This window comes from Physcomitrium patens, chromosome 25, assembly GCF_059467195.1.
Source record: "Physcomitrium patens ecotype Gransden chromosome 25, ASM5946719v1, whole genome shotgun sequence".
NCBI classification, from domain to species: domain Eukaryota; kingdom Viridiplantae; phylum Streptophyta; class Bryopsida; order Funariales; family Funariaceae; genus Physcomitrium; species Physcomitrium patens.
The window spans coordinates 1,613,115-1,628,310 of NC_143434.1; the positions used below are offsets into that span (position 1 = coordinate 1,613,115).

At 34.1% G+C, this 15,196-nt stretch overlaps 1 protein-coding gene across 3 annotated transcripts; it reads right to left on the reverse strand.

The window, feature by feature from the left end:
• Positions 1–11,008: 11,008 nt before the first annotated feature.
• On the reverse strand, positions 11,009–14,521 carry LOC112278473 (ferredoxin--nitrite reductase, chloroplastic). 3 transcript variants are annotated; one of them, XM_024512023.3, is made up of 4 exons: positions 14,208–14,521; positions 13,107–13,677; positions 12,598–12,952; positions 11,009–12,476 (listed from the first exon to the last, which is right to left on the reverse strand). In XM_024512023.3, the coding sequence occupies exons 2-4, from the start codon at positions 13,552–13,554 to the stop codon at positions 11,471–11,473; spliced, it is 1,809 nt and encodes a 602-aa protein (XP_024367791.1). In that variant the 5' UTR covers positions 13,555–13,677; positions 14,208–14,521; the 3' UTR covers positions 11,009–11,470. The 3 variants fall into 3 exon arrangements, with proteins under 3 accessions (XP_024367791.1, XP_024367792.1, XP_073388168.1); XM_024512024.3 differs by having other exon boundaries at positions 13,782–14,229; XM_073532067.2 differs by lacking the exon at positions 14,208–14,521 and adding an exon at positions 13,809–14,159.
• Between the last annotated feature and the right edge of the window lie 675 nt (positions 14,522–15,196).

Here is a 15,196-nt window from a genome sequence, read left to right on the forward strand (position 1 = left end):
ATATCTTTAGGTAATCCATAATAGCGATAGATATTATCAATAAAAAGCTTAGCTGTTTCTTCACCTGTGATAGATTTTGTACATGGCACAAAATGTGCCATCTTGGTGAAACGATCTACTATCACAAATATAGAATCATAAGATCTTGAGCTTGGAAGATCTGTGATGAAATCCATAGAAACAGAAGACCATGGTTGTTCTGGTATAGGTAATGGCTGAAGAAGTCCGTAAGGTCGATGACGAGGAATTTTTGATCTTGAACAAATATCACATGATTGTACAAAGTCTTTGACTGACTTCCACATTTGTGGCCACCAAAAATCTCTTGATATGAGTTCCAAAGTCTTATTATATCCAAAGTGCCCTGCTGCTGGAAAGTCATGACGTGCTTGAAGAACACGTAAACGTGCTTCTCCTTCTAGAACATATAGGCGTCCTTCAAAATATAATAGATTATTCTTGAACTCGAACTTAGAAGGATCATGAGACTTGGAAGAATTATTCTTGATATCATAAACAAGAGGGTCTGAGGACATATTGGACTGGATTTGCTTGAGAAAAGTTGAATCAACCATGAATGTTGATTTCATTGCTCGGAGATGAAATTGCTCCGGTTTCAAGAGGACCGTTCTTTGTTGCTCAAAAGTTGCATCTCCTTCTTTTGGTGCAAAATAAGAACGTCTAGATAGGGCATCGGATAAACCTTGTTGTTTTCCTGGCCGATAAGTGATAATGAACTCGAATCTTGACAAAGACATACTCCAACGAGCTTGACGACGATTCAACATGCGTGCTGACATGAAATACTCGAGGTTCTTGTGATCTGTATACACAGTGACTAGACTAGAAGCGCCTTCTAGATAATGACGCCATTCTTGAAAGGAATCCACGATCGCAAGAAGTTCTTTATCGTGGATCTTATAATTGATCTCGGCTGCTGAGAATTTTCTTGAATGAAAAGCTATCGGATGAAGTTTGTCATCTGTTCCCATTTGTGATAAAACTACACCCAAGGCAAAATCTGATGCATCTGTTTCCATAAAAAATGCCTTGGAAAAGTCAACACAATATAAGACTGATGCAGAGACAAACGATGTCTTCAAGGCTTCAAATGCTGCTTCCGCTTCTTGATTCCATTGGAATTTATCTTTACTAGTCAAGCGTGTAAGTGGAGCTGCAACTCGTGAGAAATCTTTGATGAAGATCCGATAGTAATTGGCAAATCCCAAGAAACATTGGACATCTCTTACTGTCCTTGGAATCTTTCAATCCATGATTATTTGGACTTTCTTAGAATCCATCATAAGACCATCATTTGAAATGATGTATCCTAAAAAGTCAACTTGAGTAGTGTGAAATACACACTTTTCCATCTTGGCGTACAATCCTGCATCTCTAAGTTTTTGTAATACTTGACGAACATGTATTTCATGTTCTTCGACATTCTTAGAATAGATCAGGATATTGTCTAGATAGCAGACGACAAAATTGTCTAAGAATTCACGAAATACATCATTCATGACATGTTGAAAAGCAGCTGGTGCATTCGTGAGTCCAAAGGGCATGACATTATATTCGAAATGTCCATACCTGGTTCGAAACGCAGTCTTCCATTCATCTCCTTCTTTGATCCGTACTAGATTATATGCTCCTCTTAGATCTATTTTTGTATAGATCTTAGCTTGATTCAACTGGTCAAGGAGTCCTGATATCAAAGGTAATGGATACCTGTTCTTGATTGTGATCTTGTTGAGTCCTCGATAATCAACACACATTCATAAAGATCCATCTTTTTTCTTTACGAATAGAATTGGAGCTCCTGCTGGAGATTTTGAATGGCGTATGAAATTCTTCGCTAAATTCTCGTCAATATATGTCTTGAGTTCAGCCATCTCATCTTGCGATAAACTATAAATTGGTCCAAATGGTGGCTGAGTTCCTTCCTTGAGGTCGATTGAACAATCATATGGGGCGATGCTCAGGAAGAATATCTGCATTTTTTTTCTCAAAAATGTCTTGATACTCCTGATATTGACTTGGAATGCCACTTGAAGTCTTTACGTTTTTAGAAATAGGTGCAGCATAAATAGCAAAAGTTGATCCTTCTTTTGCTGCGTGTATAAATGCTTTTGCACCTATCAGTACGGGTTTTACTATACTAGACTTATAATTTTTTACTTGGTTGGTAGAACTATTAATAATGCTCTGGGAAAAGTCAAGTTTACGCGAATTCTAATCTATTTGAGGGTTATATTTTTCTAGCCAGGATAAACCTAAAATAACTGGATTGGACGGGGATTTAATTATGTTAAAAGCTATGTAGCTATCATGACCGTCTATTGTTACTTTTATAGGATGAGTTTCATGAGTGACATCTCCAGAAGACAAGGGACGACCATCTATGACTTCTACATGTACTGGTTTAGGTTTCTATACAAAGGATATTTTACGACTTTTAACAAATTGTTCATCTAAAAAACATGCTGAGGCTCCCGAATCTAATAAAGCAGAGGCTTTGTAATTCTTAGGTCCTAAATATAAGTCTATTATAAAACAAGGAGAGGGTTCTGAGGAGAGGATAGGACCTTCATTAGGAATTGTACAAGGTTCCAGCTGCACGATCCCTATTGTAGCTGGACGAATCCGTTTTCCGACATGTTGTCTTCTTTGACCGTCGTACCCCTCATTTTATAGTTGCGTCATTTTTTTGGACAATGTTGAGCAGTGTGCTTAGGTTCTCCGCAATATAAACATAATCCTTCTTGACGACGACGAATCTTTTCTTGCTCAGTTAGGGGTTTAAAACGTACCGCGTCAATTTGCATGTCTTCTACTTCCGAATGTACGTTTGGCAAAGATGTTGATGTTGCCATTGAGTAATAACGTTGAGGTTCCCATGAATGATTCTCGGATCAAAATTTGAAAAGTCGATTATCACATTTTACCGCAAAATCGATTGCTTGACTCAAAGTTTGAGGGTCAGGTAAGTTGAGCATCAATTTCTTTACTTCGTATTGCAATCCATAAAGAAATTGACTGATGAGTGCAGCATCATCCCACTTGATGTCAATAGCAAGTTGTCAAAATTATGAAGCATACACTATTACTGAGCGATTTTCTTGTCATAGAATTCGGATCTTATTTGTTGCAACACGAGTTGCATCGTGTTCACCATACATAGATCGAAACTCCACCAAAAAAGCTTCCAAATTGTCCAATATTGGATTTCGTTGTTCAAAAAAAGACGAAAACCACGATAATGTAGAACCAGAAAGTAGAGTGCCAATAAACCTGACTTGTGATCCTGGAGTTGGATAGCTTTGCGGTTGAAGTTCAATTGCCAATTGTACTTGATTGATGAACCCTCGAAACTTTGATCTCGTACCATCAAATTTCTCGAGTAAGGCAATTCTTGGTTCTCTAGTGCTTATAGGGTGTTGTACAATTGGAGAAGGAACGTGATTTGTTGCAGATGTTGAAGCAGCTCCGATCATCTCTATATCCCCACTTTCTGCCATTCTTGTTCTTTCCTGTGTTGGTGAATTGAGTTGATGCATCGCAAGCATTAACTCCTTCATTTGCTCTTGCATTTGTGCCATTGCACTCTTCATTTCAACAAGCTCTGCCATAATAACACTAAGAAGAAAAATTTGTTTGATACTGCTCAAGACAAAAGAAAAGAAAGACTTGATAACAAAGAAGATACTAAGAACAATATCAGTTTAGAAGTGGGTAATCCGCAAACTTCCAATACGCTTATGTCTTGTCAAGAGAAAGGGGTAATCCACTCTTACTCAAGAAAAAATAAAGCTCTGATATTGTAAATGCACTCTTGTCAATCTGTCAAGGACAAGAACTCGATGAAAAATAATTCAGACAAGTGAGCCTTCACTCAAAGAAAGGTAACAAAATATATATAAACAAGTATATATATTGAAATAGAAACTGGAATGGCTATTGCCAAAAGACAAGAAAATTAGAGACCCTTGAAACTAGACTAGAAGCAAGAAAGGAGTTGACAAGAGTGAAGAAGCCTTCACTCTTGTCTCTATATATACTATCTAATTAGGAGCTAGGTGGCGACGTTCTATAGGACCTCCAATATGTGTTGACTTTGTAGGACACATGCCTTGACTTACAAGGCAAGTTTTTCTACGTGTGGGCCACATAGTTAGCTTGATCTTCAAGCTAACAACATGTGTGGCACATGGCCAACTTGTTGACCACGTTTCTAATCCAAAAAGTCAATTAAAGACACCTATGAAGTCAAAGCAGCATCTAGGAAGTTTCTAGGAAGCTTCTATATTAAATATTATAGAATTAACTTACTTTTATCTACTTTTACTTACTTCTACCTATTTCTATATGTAATTATTAGCTTACATGATTATGGCCGTGACACCAACATATGTACATCTTATGTGACTTTTTCTAACTTATAAAATAAGTTTTTTTACATGTGTGCTACATGATCAACTTGTATCACAAGTCATCAATATATGCAATAGCTTTTTAATTTGTTAGTAAAATTTTTAACTTATCAATCACCAATAAGTACATATAAAGTCACATTTGTATCTATAAAGCTTTTAAGAAGATTTTTTATAAGATATTGTTCAATTTATTTACTTTTAATTACATCTATTTAAATTTTTTATTTTAGATAAATATATATATATATATATATATAATATTATTTTTTGAAAGATTCCAAAAAGGCTTAAGATAGATAATTATTGAATTATAATATATAACTTATATTTGATTATAAAATATTATATATATATATATATATATATATATATATATAGAAGTAAAATAAGTTATATTTTTTTAAAAAAATAGTTAATATTTTAATATCTAAAATTATTTAAATATAATTTTTATATTTTTTAATTATTTTAATCTCTTTTTAAATACAAATATATTCTTTTATAAACAGATTCAAGTATTTATTTAATTATGTTTATAAGGATCAAAATCACATTTTTATTATTTTAAATTTTTTTTGAATATCTTAATTCTTACATCTTAAGAAATATAGATTATTTCTTCTATGCTTATGCATAGGAATAATCCTTATTCTTATAATATTGCTTTAATAATCATACATATTGTTTTAAGTGTTTAAAGTTGAGGTTGATGTCAAGGTCTAGGTTAATTTATTATTGTATAGATCTTAATTCATTTCTATATAAAATATAATAAAAGAAAGAAGTTACGAGAGATAGCCACGTTGACTAGGTAATGCATATGATTAAAAAGCAACCACCTTTCTGTAGATTTTTAGGAACAGAGTTATCAAATAGAATTCTAATTTTAATTTTTTGAATATATTAGATTTTTTCTTTAGAAATTTTGTTGTTCCATGCAAAATCCTACTCATATAGATTTAAGAGTAGCTTTCTTTGATTTTATTTTGTCAACTCTTTTTTTCAATACTTTTTTTATTCTATTATATAGGTAAATTTTTAATATAATATTTTGTGTTGATTATTCTATTAAAGTTGAAAACTTTCTTAAAATTTATTATTCAATTAGGATCAAACATTCTTATCTAGATCAATTATTTTATTGATATCAAATACTTTGCCAAGGTCAAAATAATTTGTCAAAGTCAAGTATTCTATTAAGTTTATTTACAATATTGTGGTCAAAAATTCTTTATTAGAAATTTAAATTTAAATTTAAAAACTATCCTAAGTCATCTTGGTTCTTTTTTCTCTTTTTCATATATTCCAATTTAATAAGTGTTAATTTGTAGACATTCATGTATTTCCTAATTCTCAATCTTTAATTGAAAATATAGAAGTCTTTACAATTTCTCCTTGAATCATTCTATGACCTAATACTTAAGATTATTTATGTATTAAAAAAATAGGAAGAAATTGAAAAATAGAATATTAATTAGAATCTTTTTATTATGATTTTTATTATGATATTTATAATATAAGATTGTAGCTATTTATAGCTAATATATAGTAAATTTCTTTTATTATTATTTGATCTTAATAAGTCTATTTTTTTTTTTTTAACTACCTTATCTATCCAAGGTAGCTTAACCACCTTATCTTTTTAATACTTGGAAAACTAACTACCTTATCTATTTATATTTACTATCTCCAATTTCCTTTTTAATCTTTTTTATACTAAGTTTTTTTTTTCAATTCTTTTTAAATCAAGTCTTTTCTTCTTATTTAAATTCTATTCATATCAATTTATTCTTCTTTATTTTTATAAAAAAATATAGATTTTATGGTTAATTTTTAGAAATAAGAATTAATAATTAAGATTTGAGATTTAAGATTTTTAGATAATTATATTAAATTAACAATAGTGACAAAATTTATAATATCTTCATGCTTATTACATCTTTTTTTAAAAGCAATATAATACCTACATGATTTTGGAATGTATAGGAAATTTTTATCTATTATGTACTTATTAATTCACTTACTTGATTAATAATTAATTACATTCAATAAAAATGAGGATACTATAGAAATTTTGAATTTTAAAAGATTAAAAGAAAACAACATTGATTAAGTACTTTGAAACAAATAAGATAATACCAGAAGCTTAAGAAGTATTCTATTGATATTTTTCAATGTAATTTATATAGGATAATAAAGTAAAGGCTTAGAAGAAACATCAATGGGTTATTAAAATTGATTAATTATACTTTTTCAATCTCTAAGCAAGTGAATAATACTTTATCTAAACTCTTTTCACAATAGTAGAAGAAACCACATCATTCAAAAAACATCAAAAGATTGACAATCATATTTATAAAAAATTTAAGTTTGCATCTATAGTTCTTGACTTGCATGATATAAATAATGAGTGGAAGTAATGTCTAACTAAAGTTACAAAAATATAGACATAAATACAATTTTATTTTCTTTTTTTTTATTGACAAATGGAGCACTTATAGATCTTTATAGACTTTATAATTTTTATAAAAGAAGATATTTAAATAATTTTAAATTTAGGTTATGTTAATATGGGATTAAAATTCTAACTAAAGAATAAATTAAAAGTCTTATATTGTTACTTTTGAACAAAAAATTAAAAATATTAGACAAAACACAAGCAACTTTTAACCATCTTTTGTCTTTTATTCTACTTAAGTAGCTACAAACTAATGAACTTATTAAAGAACATCTTGATAATAAACTAATAAAACTATTTGATGTCACAAATATTAACATTAATATTAACATTAATAATTAAAAAGATAAGAAAAATTAGATAGAAGTAAAAATAAATAAATTTGATAATATCAAGTAGAAAAGCTTTTTAGAAACGTTGTAGATGTAGATCTATCTTAATAAGTAATTTTAGGTGATTGATAGGTTGAAAAATTTGCCAACAAATTAGCCACGTTGCACATATTGGCTACTTGTGATATAAATTTTGTCATGTAGTACACATATAAGAAACTTGCCTTTTAAGTTAGATTTGTATCTTACAAGTTGGACACATGTTAGTTGACTTATAGATCATTGCTATGTATCTCCTTAGTTAAATAGTATATACAAAAGCAAAAATAAGACCTTCCTCACTCTTGTCAACACCATTCTTATATTCTTATCTTAGCTTAAGAATCTCTAGGCTTTTTGTATTTGGAAATAGCAATTTTAGTTTTTAACTTATTTCTATCTTTGATTTTTTTTTTTTTTTAAAGTGTAATAAGAATTTATTTCTTCTTTAGAATTTTGTTGTGATTCATGTCTTTAACATTATTGTATTTCATGTTTTCTTACTTGAGAATGCACTAGGCATGTAGCTATGAAAAGTAAGTAGAAATGCAACAACAATCCTATCAAGTCTAATAGAATCTTAAATGGACTTTAAATAATCCTTAATGATCTTAATCAAATTTTAATCAATCTAAAATAAATTTAAAAGAAGTTACAAAAAAAATACATAGAATTTATAAATGAATTTCAAAAATAATAATAATAAAATCTTATAAAAATATAAAAATAAAATCTTAAAAATATAATAATATATTTAAAGAAATAATATATATAGGAAATTTTTAAAAAATAAAAAATAATTCTAAAAAATATTAAAAATAAAAATCTTAAATAAATCCTAAGCCAATCTTAATTTATTTTAATTTAAATCCTAATAAATCTTAATCAAATCCTAAATTAAACTCTAATCAAATCTTAATCAAAATCCTAAATAAAATCCTAATGAACCTTAATCAAATCCTAATCAAATTCTAATAAAACTCTAAATCCTAACCAAATCTTAAACCAACCCTAAGCAAAACCTAACCAAATCTTAAATCTTGAACATGTTGAAAATCCTACAACAAATTGAAAATTTAATAACTAACAATTGAACTATTGATTTTTATTCAAAATTTTTAAATTTTACAAAAACTAAGTTAGCAATAAGCACAAAAAATTTGAAGAAGATTGCACATATCAAATAGATAATAACACCTAAACTTTGCTCAAGTGTTAGCTGTTTGATATTTCAAAATTATGATCTCTTAATTCCACCATTAAATTGATTCCAAACTTTGAATAATTTTTGGAAGTCAAACTAGCTACTATTAAGAAGAATTATATAAAAATCCAACTATCAGATTAACAAATATCTTAGAAATCTTCATGACTCCTTTAAATCCCAATTTCCGAGACCATAACCACAAAAACTCTCATACTCTTCAATTTAACTGTTCAATTGATCTCAACTTTTTCACACACATACACAACAAGTACAATGACAAACTTCCAAATTTTCACCCATATATATGCCAATAAAACTCACAAAAGTTGCAAACTTGAAAATTCTTTTTATTTCTCAAAATTTTAACTTTAAAAATCCTTCAAAACCTCAATGTCAATCCAAATGACATGAAACCAACTTTCAAAAATCTTTTTTCAAGTCTACTCTCAAAACCCATTCTTTAATTTATAAAAGAACCCTCAAGATGCTATAGGTGTGCAGTTTTGTGCCTTGAGGTCTGGTTTTGACCTAGGTTCACAATTGGACCTCTTTGGATATCAATTTTTAGTAATTTGAGGTAATTTTTACTTAAACCTATTTTTAACTTTCTTCTAAAGATACCTATATTATTTGATTATTTCATTTACTTTGATTTGAGGCTTTTATACTCCTTCAAAGTAAATAGAAGTCCCTTCTATAAAAAGCACCATTAAGACATCTTTTGACTAGGCTCTTCTATAATAACATTCTTATTCCTATTCTTTATCATATAGTTGTATTATCACATGACAACATATGAAGGAATTGAAGAAGAGATTTAGTTTCTAAATAATGGCCAACTTAATGCCAATCAAGTAATAATTAAAGCATGCTTTATAGAAGTAAATAGCTTTGAGAGAATTTAAAAGATTTATTTGAGGAATATTCTTTTAAAAATTGTATGTGCAAATGATGGAGTTGCCTTTAAAATTGCATTTTTTTAAAATACTACTTTATTGCTACAAAAAGATTGGATGGCACATTCTAGATTTAAAATCACAATTGAATTAGGTTGCACAATAATTTGCAATATTTGAAGGCAATTGGATCTAATAAAAGTTTTACAGCGAACAAATTTAAACTTTTAGAACAAAGTTCTGATAATAAAAAAAAAAGATGGCATTAAAGCAATGAATAAAATGCTTTAAGATATAGTAAAAAATAAAAGAATTATTTGGAGACATCTTTTTTGTAATATGAAAAGATTTGGAGAAGTTTTCTCACTAATTTCAAAAGGAACTAGAAAAAAATTTGTGTCATCTTTAATAGAAGAGTATAGTCTTTAGAAGTATGCTTACATTCTTTATTTGCAAAAAAATAAGTAAAATTGTTGCACATACTATCTATACCAAATTTAGAAATAAAATGTTTGTTGATTGGTATTTTTTTTTTATGGAAAAAAAACTTAGAGTCATTGAAGAAGATTATATTCATTGACTATCAAGCATATTTTAATTCAATAATTATCTGAATAAATTATAATTTGAATCAGTTATTTATATTTTAAATTCAAAATATATTTTATAGTTATTTAAAATAATACAATTATACTACATAATTCTAATATAACCATCTCAAGCATCATCTTCAATTTAGTCTAAGATGTAACAACTTTGCTATTACTATTTTTTTTTTTTTTTTTTTTTTTGAGTATAAATAATATATTATAAAAAACTATTAACTATAGCATAAATGTATTTTTTTGAAATATTACCAAATTATTTTAGCAAATGGTTAGAAATATCTTTAACACTTCTTAGCCATTATAAGAATTTATCATAGAACATTTCAAATCTCAAAAACAACTTAAATGTATAAAAAAATGTAAAAGATAAAACAAAAAATTGAATTGTTGTATAAAATCAATGGTTAGTGGATTTGGTTAGACATAGCTACACAAACCAAAAAATGATTGATTGATTGATTGATTGATTGATTGATTTTTAAATTTTAGGAATGATTAAGGTCCAAAGTGTTGTGGAATTTTTTATGTACATGTAGCAATCTAATAATTTTTGAAGTCCAATAAAAATTCAATCAAAACTAATTTAAAAGACAGCATTGTATTGTACAAAACTTGGTAACTAGGAATAAGACTGGACAATTTGTTTATTAAGTTCTGAAACAGTTTAAAAATTTCTCAAAGAATTTTGTGGTATTGAGAACCTATAAATTTCTTGTGAGTGCCATTTTATTACAAAGCCATAGAAATGATTGTAATAAATATAAAGTTTCTTGAAGAATTTAAAGGTCCCTTAAGTTCTAGGTTGTAAAGAACTCTTTAAATCAGAACTTAATGTCATTTTTAGAATATAAAATTAATTATCTATAATTCTTTGAAAGAAGGAAAGTATAAACTAATAATCTTAATCAGAAACATTTTCTAAATTCTAGAAAAATTTTAAATAATATTTAGGTAATTAAAAAATACATATATATATATATATATATATATATATACATACATACATACATACATAAGTGAGAGTTTTGAAAAGCATTTGTGAGAATGAGTCACTTTGGCATAATATTTCAATATATGTTAGAGGTAACATTTATGTAAAACTGTAGAAATTTAAGACCAAAGATACAAGAGAACGATTAAACACTAGGGCATAGCCATAGCCATGGCGGTAGCCTTCACCTCCACAAATCTCAACAGGCACAAAGCCTGTACACGAATTCATGAAACCCTTACAGGTAAGAATGCGAAGGGTGACGGCCATTACGTAGTCTGGAAATATCCCTCTTTACACTCACATAACCTATACAATGCGACGGGCGTAATGCACGCTCGTCGGGCCCTTATGAACTAACAGAAAGGGGACGGGACGGGCGGGGAGCGGGTTGAGGTTCGTGCTCTTGTACAACGGGGGTTACTGTAAAATTTACACCGGTGGCGCGGGTGGGCGATGGGTGCCCGGAGACCCGTGCCACCGACTGAGCATGCGTGTGCGCTGCTTTAAGTCTTACGCTTGGCGCCGAAATGCTGGATCATGAGGTCTTGCACAACGGGGAGCAGCTTGGTCGCAGGCACGCCCGGCACCACGAGCTCTCCCAAATGTGAGTCGGAGCCGATACGACCTCCAAGGTAGATGTCAAACCCCTCCACGGGCTTTCTATTTTCGTCTCGTGCCATTGTACCCATGAAGCCAATATCCGCAACCTGGATTTGGGCGCATGTGTTGGGGCATCCGGTGAAGTGCAACCGAATAGGACGAGTGGTTTCCATGGTGGCTTCCAGCTCTTGCGTGAGCTGCAACGACCGGGCCTTGGTCTCCGCGATGGCCTGGCCACAGAACTGGCTGCCTGTGCAGGCCACCAAGTTGGCGAGCAGAGGGGTGGGATTCGGGGAGTATTTCTCCAGGAGGGGCTCCTTCAATAGCTTCTCGATTTTCTCCGTGGGGACGTTGGGCAGGATCAGGTTCTGCTCCACCGAGATCCGAATCTCCCCGTTGCCGTACTCGTCTGCAATGCGCGCAAGCTCGAACATCTCTGGAGCATGCAGCCGGCCGACGGGAATGTGGAGGCCTACGTAGTTTAAGCCCGGTTGCTTCTGCGGGTTCACTCCATAGAAGCTCCGGCGCGTCCAGGATGGATCGACCAGGTCCTTCCCGGCTCTAAGAATGGACCCACCGGGCATGCGCCTCTCTACCTCGGCTCTGAATTCCTCAATTCCCATCTCGTCGATCAACCACATCATGCGGGTCTTCTGTCGGTTGCCTCGGGTTCCAAGGTCTCGGTAGGTTTCCAGAATTGCCTTGCACAAGGGAACGACATCATCTGCTGGCACCCAAGCATCCATGGGAATTGCTTCCGCACACCGCTTAGGGCTAAAGAATCCTCCCACCAGGATGTTGAAACCGAAGACACCGTTCTTTGTGGCTGGCATGTACGCCAGGTCGTTGATGTGCGGGTGCTCGAACAAGTCATGTGTTCCAACCACGCACACGTTCCATTTCCGAGGTCTGCAGACCACGCCAAACCAATCCAAAATTCAATTCTCTCAAACGCCATTAGAATATGCTGACGACAGCTAAGCGGGAGAAAATTATGAATGTGAGAGCGAATTCGTGGTCGTTCACTTACAAATTGGTGATCTGAGGATTTCCTTGCCCTCGGTTGATGATGTAATCGCTGAGTACCTTGCAGAACGGGGCAGTGTCGACAATTTCGTCAGGGTCGATTCCTGCAAGAGGGTTACCAACTGGGTTCCTAACGTTGTCCATGCCGCTCTGCAAAGATGACAGGCCTACTGATTCCAATCCCTTCAGAAGAGCAGGCACGTCTTCGAGAACAATCCCCCTGATTTGCCAGTTTTGACGTGTCGTCAAATCAGCGCACCCATACTCTCCGTACTTGGAGATTGTCTCAGCCAAGAACCGCGTCTGCGAGCTATTCGTGATCCCATTTGGAAGCTTGAACCGCATCATGAATCTCCCATCTGCATATCCCCTCCACAACAACTGAGTGAACTGCCTTACTCGAAAACCAATAGCTATCAACTAGCAGCATTTGATACAGATGAAATAATACACGGATTGATTCGTAACCAAAATTGTGTCTGCACGTCTGGAGAATGGAAATATTGTACTCACATTGATGTTTGCGACGGTGGAAGAGGCCCAACCACTTCAATCTCACATCAATGTCGTCCTTTCCTGCCTTCGAACTATCGAGCTCGGCGAACGGCGTTTTCGCCAGCTCTTCTATCTCGTTCTCCATGAAGAATTTCATGGGTTCTTTGGCGATTTTTATCTTCTCCGACGGGTTGATGCCCTGTCGAAATTCCTCCTTAAGAACGTAATAACCATCTCGTTCTTCCACGCGTGGCACGAGGCGGTCTGCAGCGATGGTAGGTGGGGCAGCTACAGCCTTGGCCTTGACCTCGCGCTCCGCAGAGGCCCGAACGCCATGTTTGTGAAATTGCGTGGGATATACTAAATCCTGGTGGCTGTTACCCTGCACTCGGGTTGCGCCTGTGAAGTGGAGCGATGCGCCGCTCACCTGTCCCCTCCACATTTGTGACTGCATAGTGCCTTGCATCGTCCCTGGAGCGACAGATAAATCAATCTACTTCGCGTCCGCTCCCAAAATTACCCGAGGGGTTTATCAGGTTTGGCAGAGATTAATCCCTTAAACCGGTCCGTCGAGAAACCACTCTACCTCCTGGACACAGAACCAATAAGTTAGAGAACGCAGTGCTGTGGTGCCATCTTGTGTCACTAAACCGAATCAGTCTCGCCATGAGTGTAAAATCATAGTAACCTCACCGCTTCTTGTACAATATATGAACTTACGTCGGCAACGAATGCCTCTCGAACCAAGAATTCACGACCAAAACTGTACGGAGTCTACAACATCAACCGGTTCTCGATTCACAGTCTGCCATATTGTCTTGCTGCAGTTACTATCAGTATGGTATTCCACACTCTTCGCTACAATCAAGCCACTCTCGAGGACATGCTTCACACCCAATTCTGAATCTCGCGACCAAAGACGAATTCATCAATTGATCTAAATTACAAGGACACAAAACCATAACTCCCACCCAGCGTGAAAGAGTATTACGAACATTCCTCGCAATACAACTCAATTAATCCTCGCTCAAAAACTAATACCACTGCGATCAGGCCCGACTGGAAAAACACCCACAAAATCCATGTGCACAACATTGAAGAGCCAGGCTTAACAACCACCTGTACAATTGCACGGAGGCTGGCAAATCCGATACAAAAAAGACACCAGATGTCCAAGGCAGATTCGAAGCTGGAGAAGCTGGAAAGAGAGAGGGGGGAGTTGGGAAGATATTGGGCTGGGGGAACGGTGGGAGAGGAATCAAATCGGGGCCAGTTGACGATGGTTGTGCAAGAGAATCTGGGAGCGGGTGGTGTGTGGAGGTGCGCAGTAGACGCGGCGAGGCGATGGCGAGCGAAGAAGGGCTCTTTTGGCGGCAATGAAGGCTGCCGTTTTGTCAGGAACTACTGGGGGACTGGTCGCTGCAGGCAGACTGACTGCAATCAACAGGGCTCCCTTAATGAAACACCTCCAACCTTAAGGGACTCAAACATATTTATTCTTTATTAATCAAAATGACGTCAGTGGAGAAGTGAGATGACGCGCCGATTGAGGCCTGGGTATCTTTGCTCCTACCCACCATTCATCAACTCAAGAGCGAGCATGCCTCGTACTCACTCCGCTTCGTTTGCCGCGCTACTTCCCGATCTGTTGAGTTGCTCTTAATTTTAACATTTCTAGGTTTCGCCTTTCAGCTCTTCCCACTCCAACGAAGTCCTACCGATCGTGTGCTAAGTGTGAGAATATCCGAACGTAAGTGCATATTGAGCACAAAATCTAGGTCAGGGTTTTGGAATCAGGTTTAGGTGAAGCCATAGTTACTGGCCCTTCGCAAGAAATTCACCCAATCCTTCAAGACATTTAGCCAAATTCTTTACCCCCAAACCTCTTTACGCAGCACAACGATCGTTGACGTGTGAGGAGTAAAATCCTGGATCTCAATTCTGATTTAGCATTGAAACTTACCCAGTGGCAAACTTTCGATAGCATGACGATGTTTTCCTGGAGTCTGGATCCCTAACGTCCCCGAGAGTCCGGTTTAGGCACGAAAAAAACGTTCATGAAATTTATGAGGCGTCTTGCAAGGGTAAGGGCTGAAAACCTTCCCATC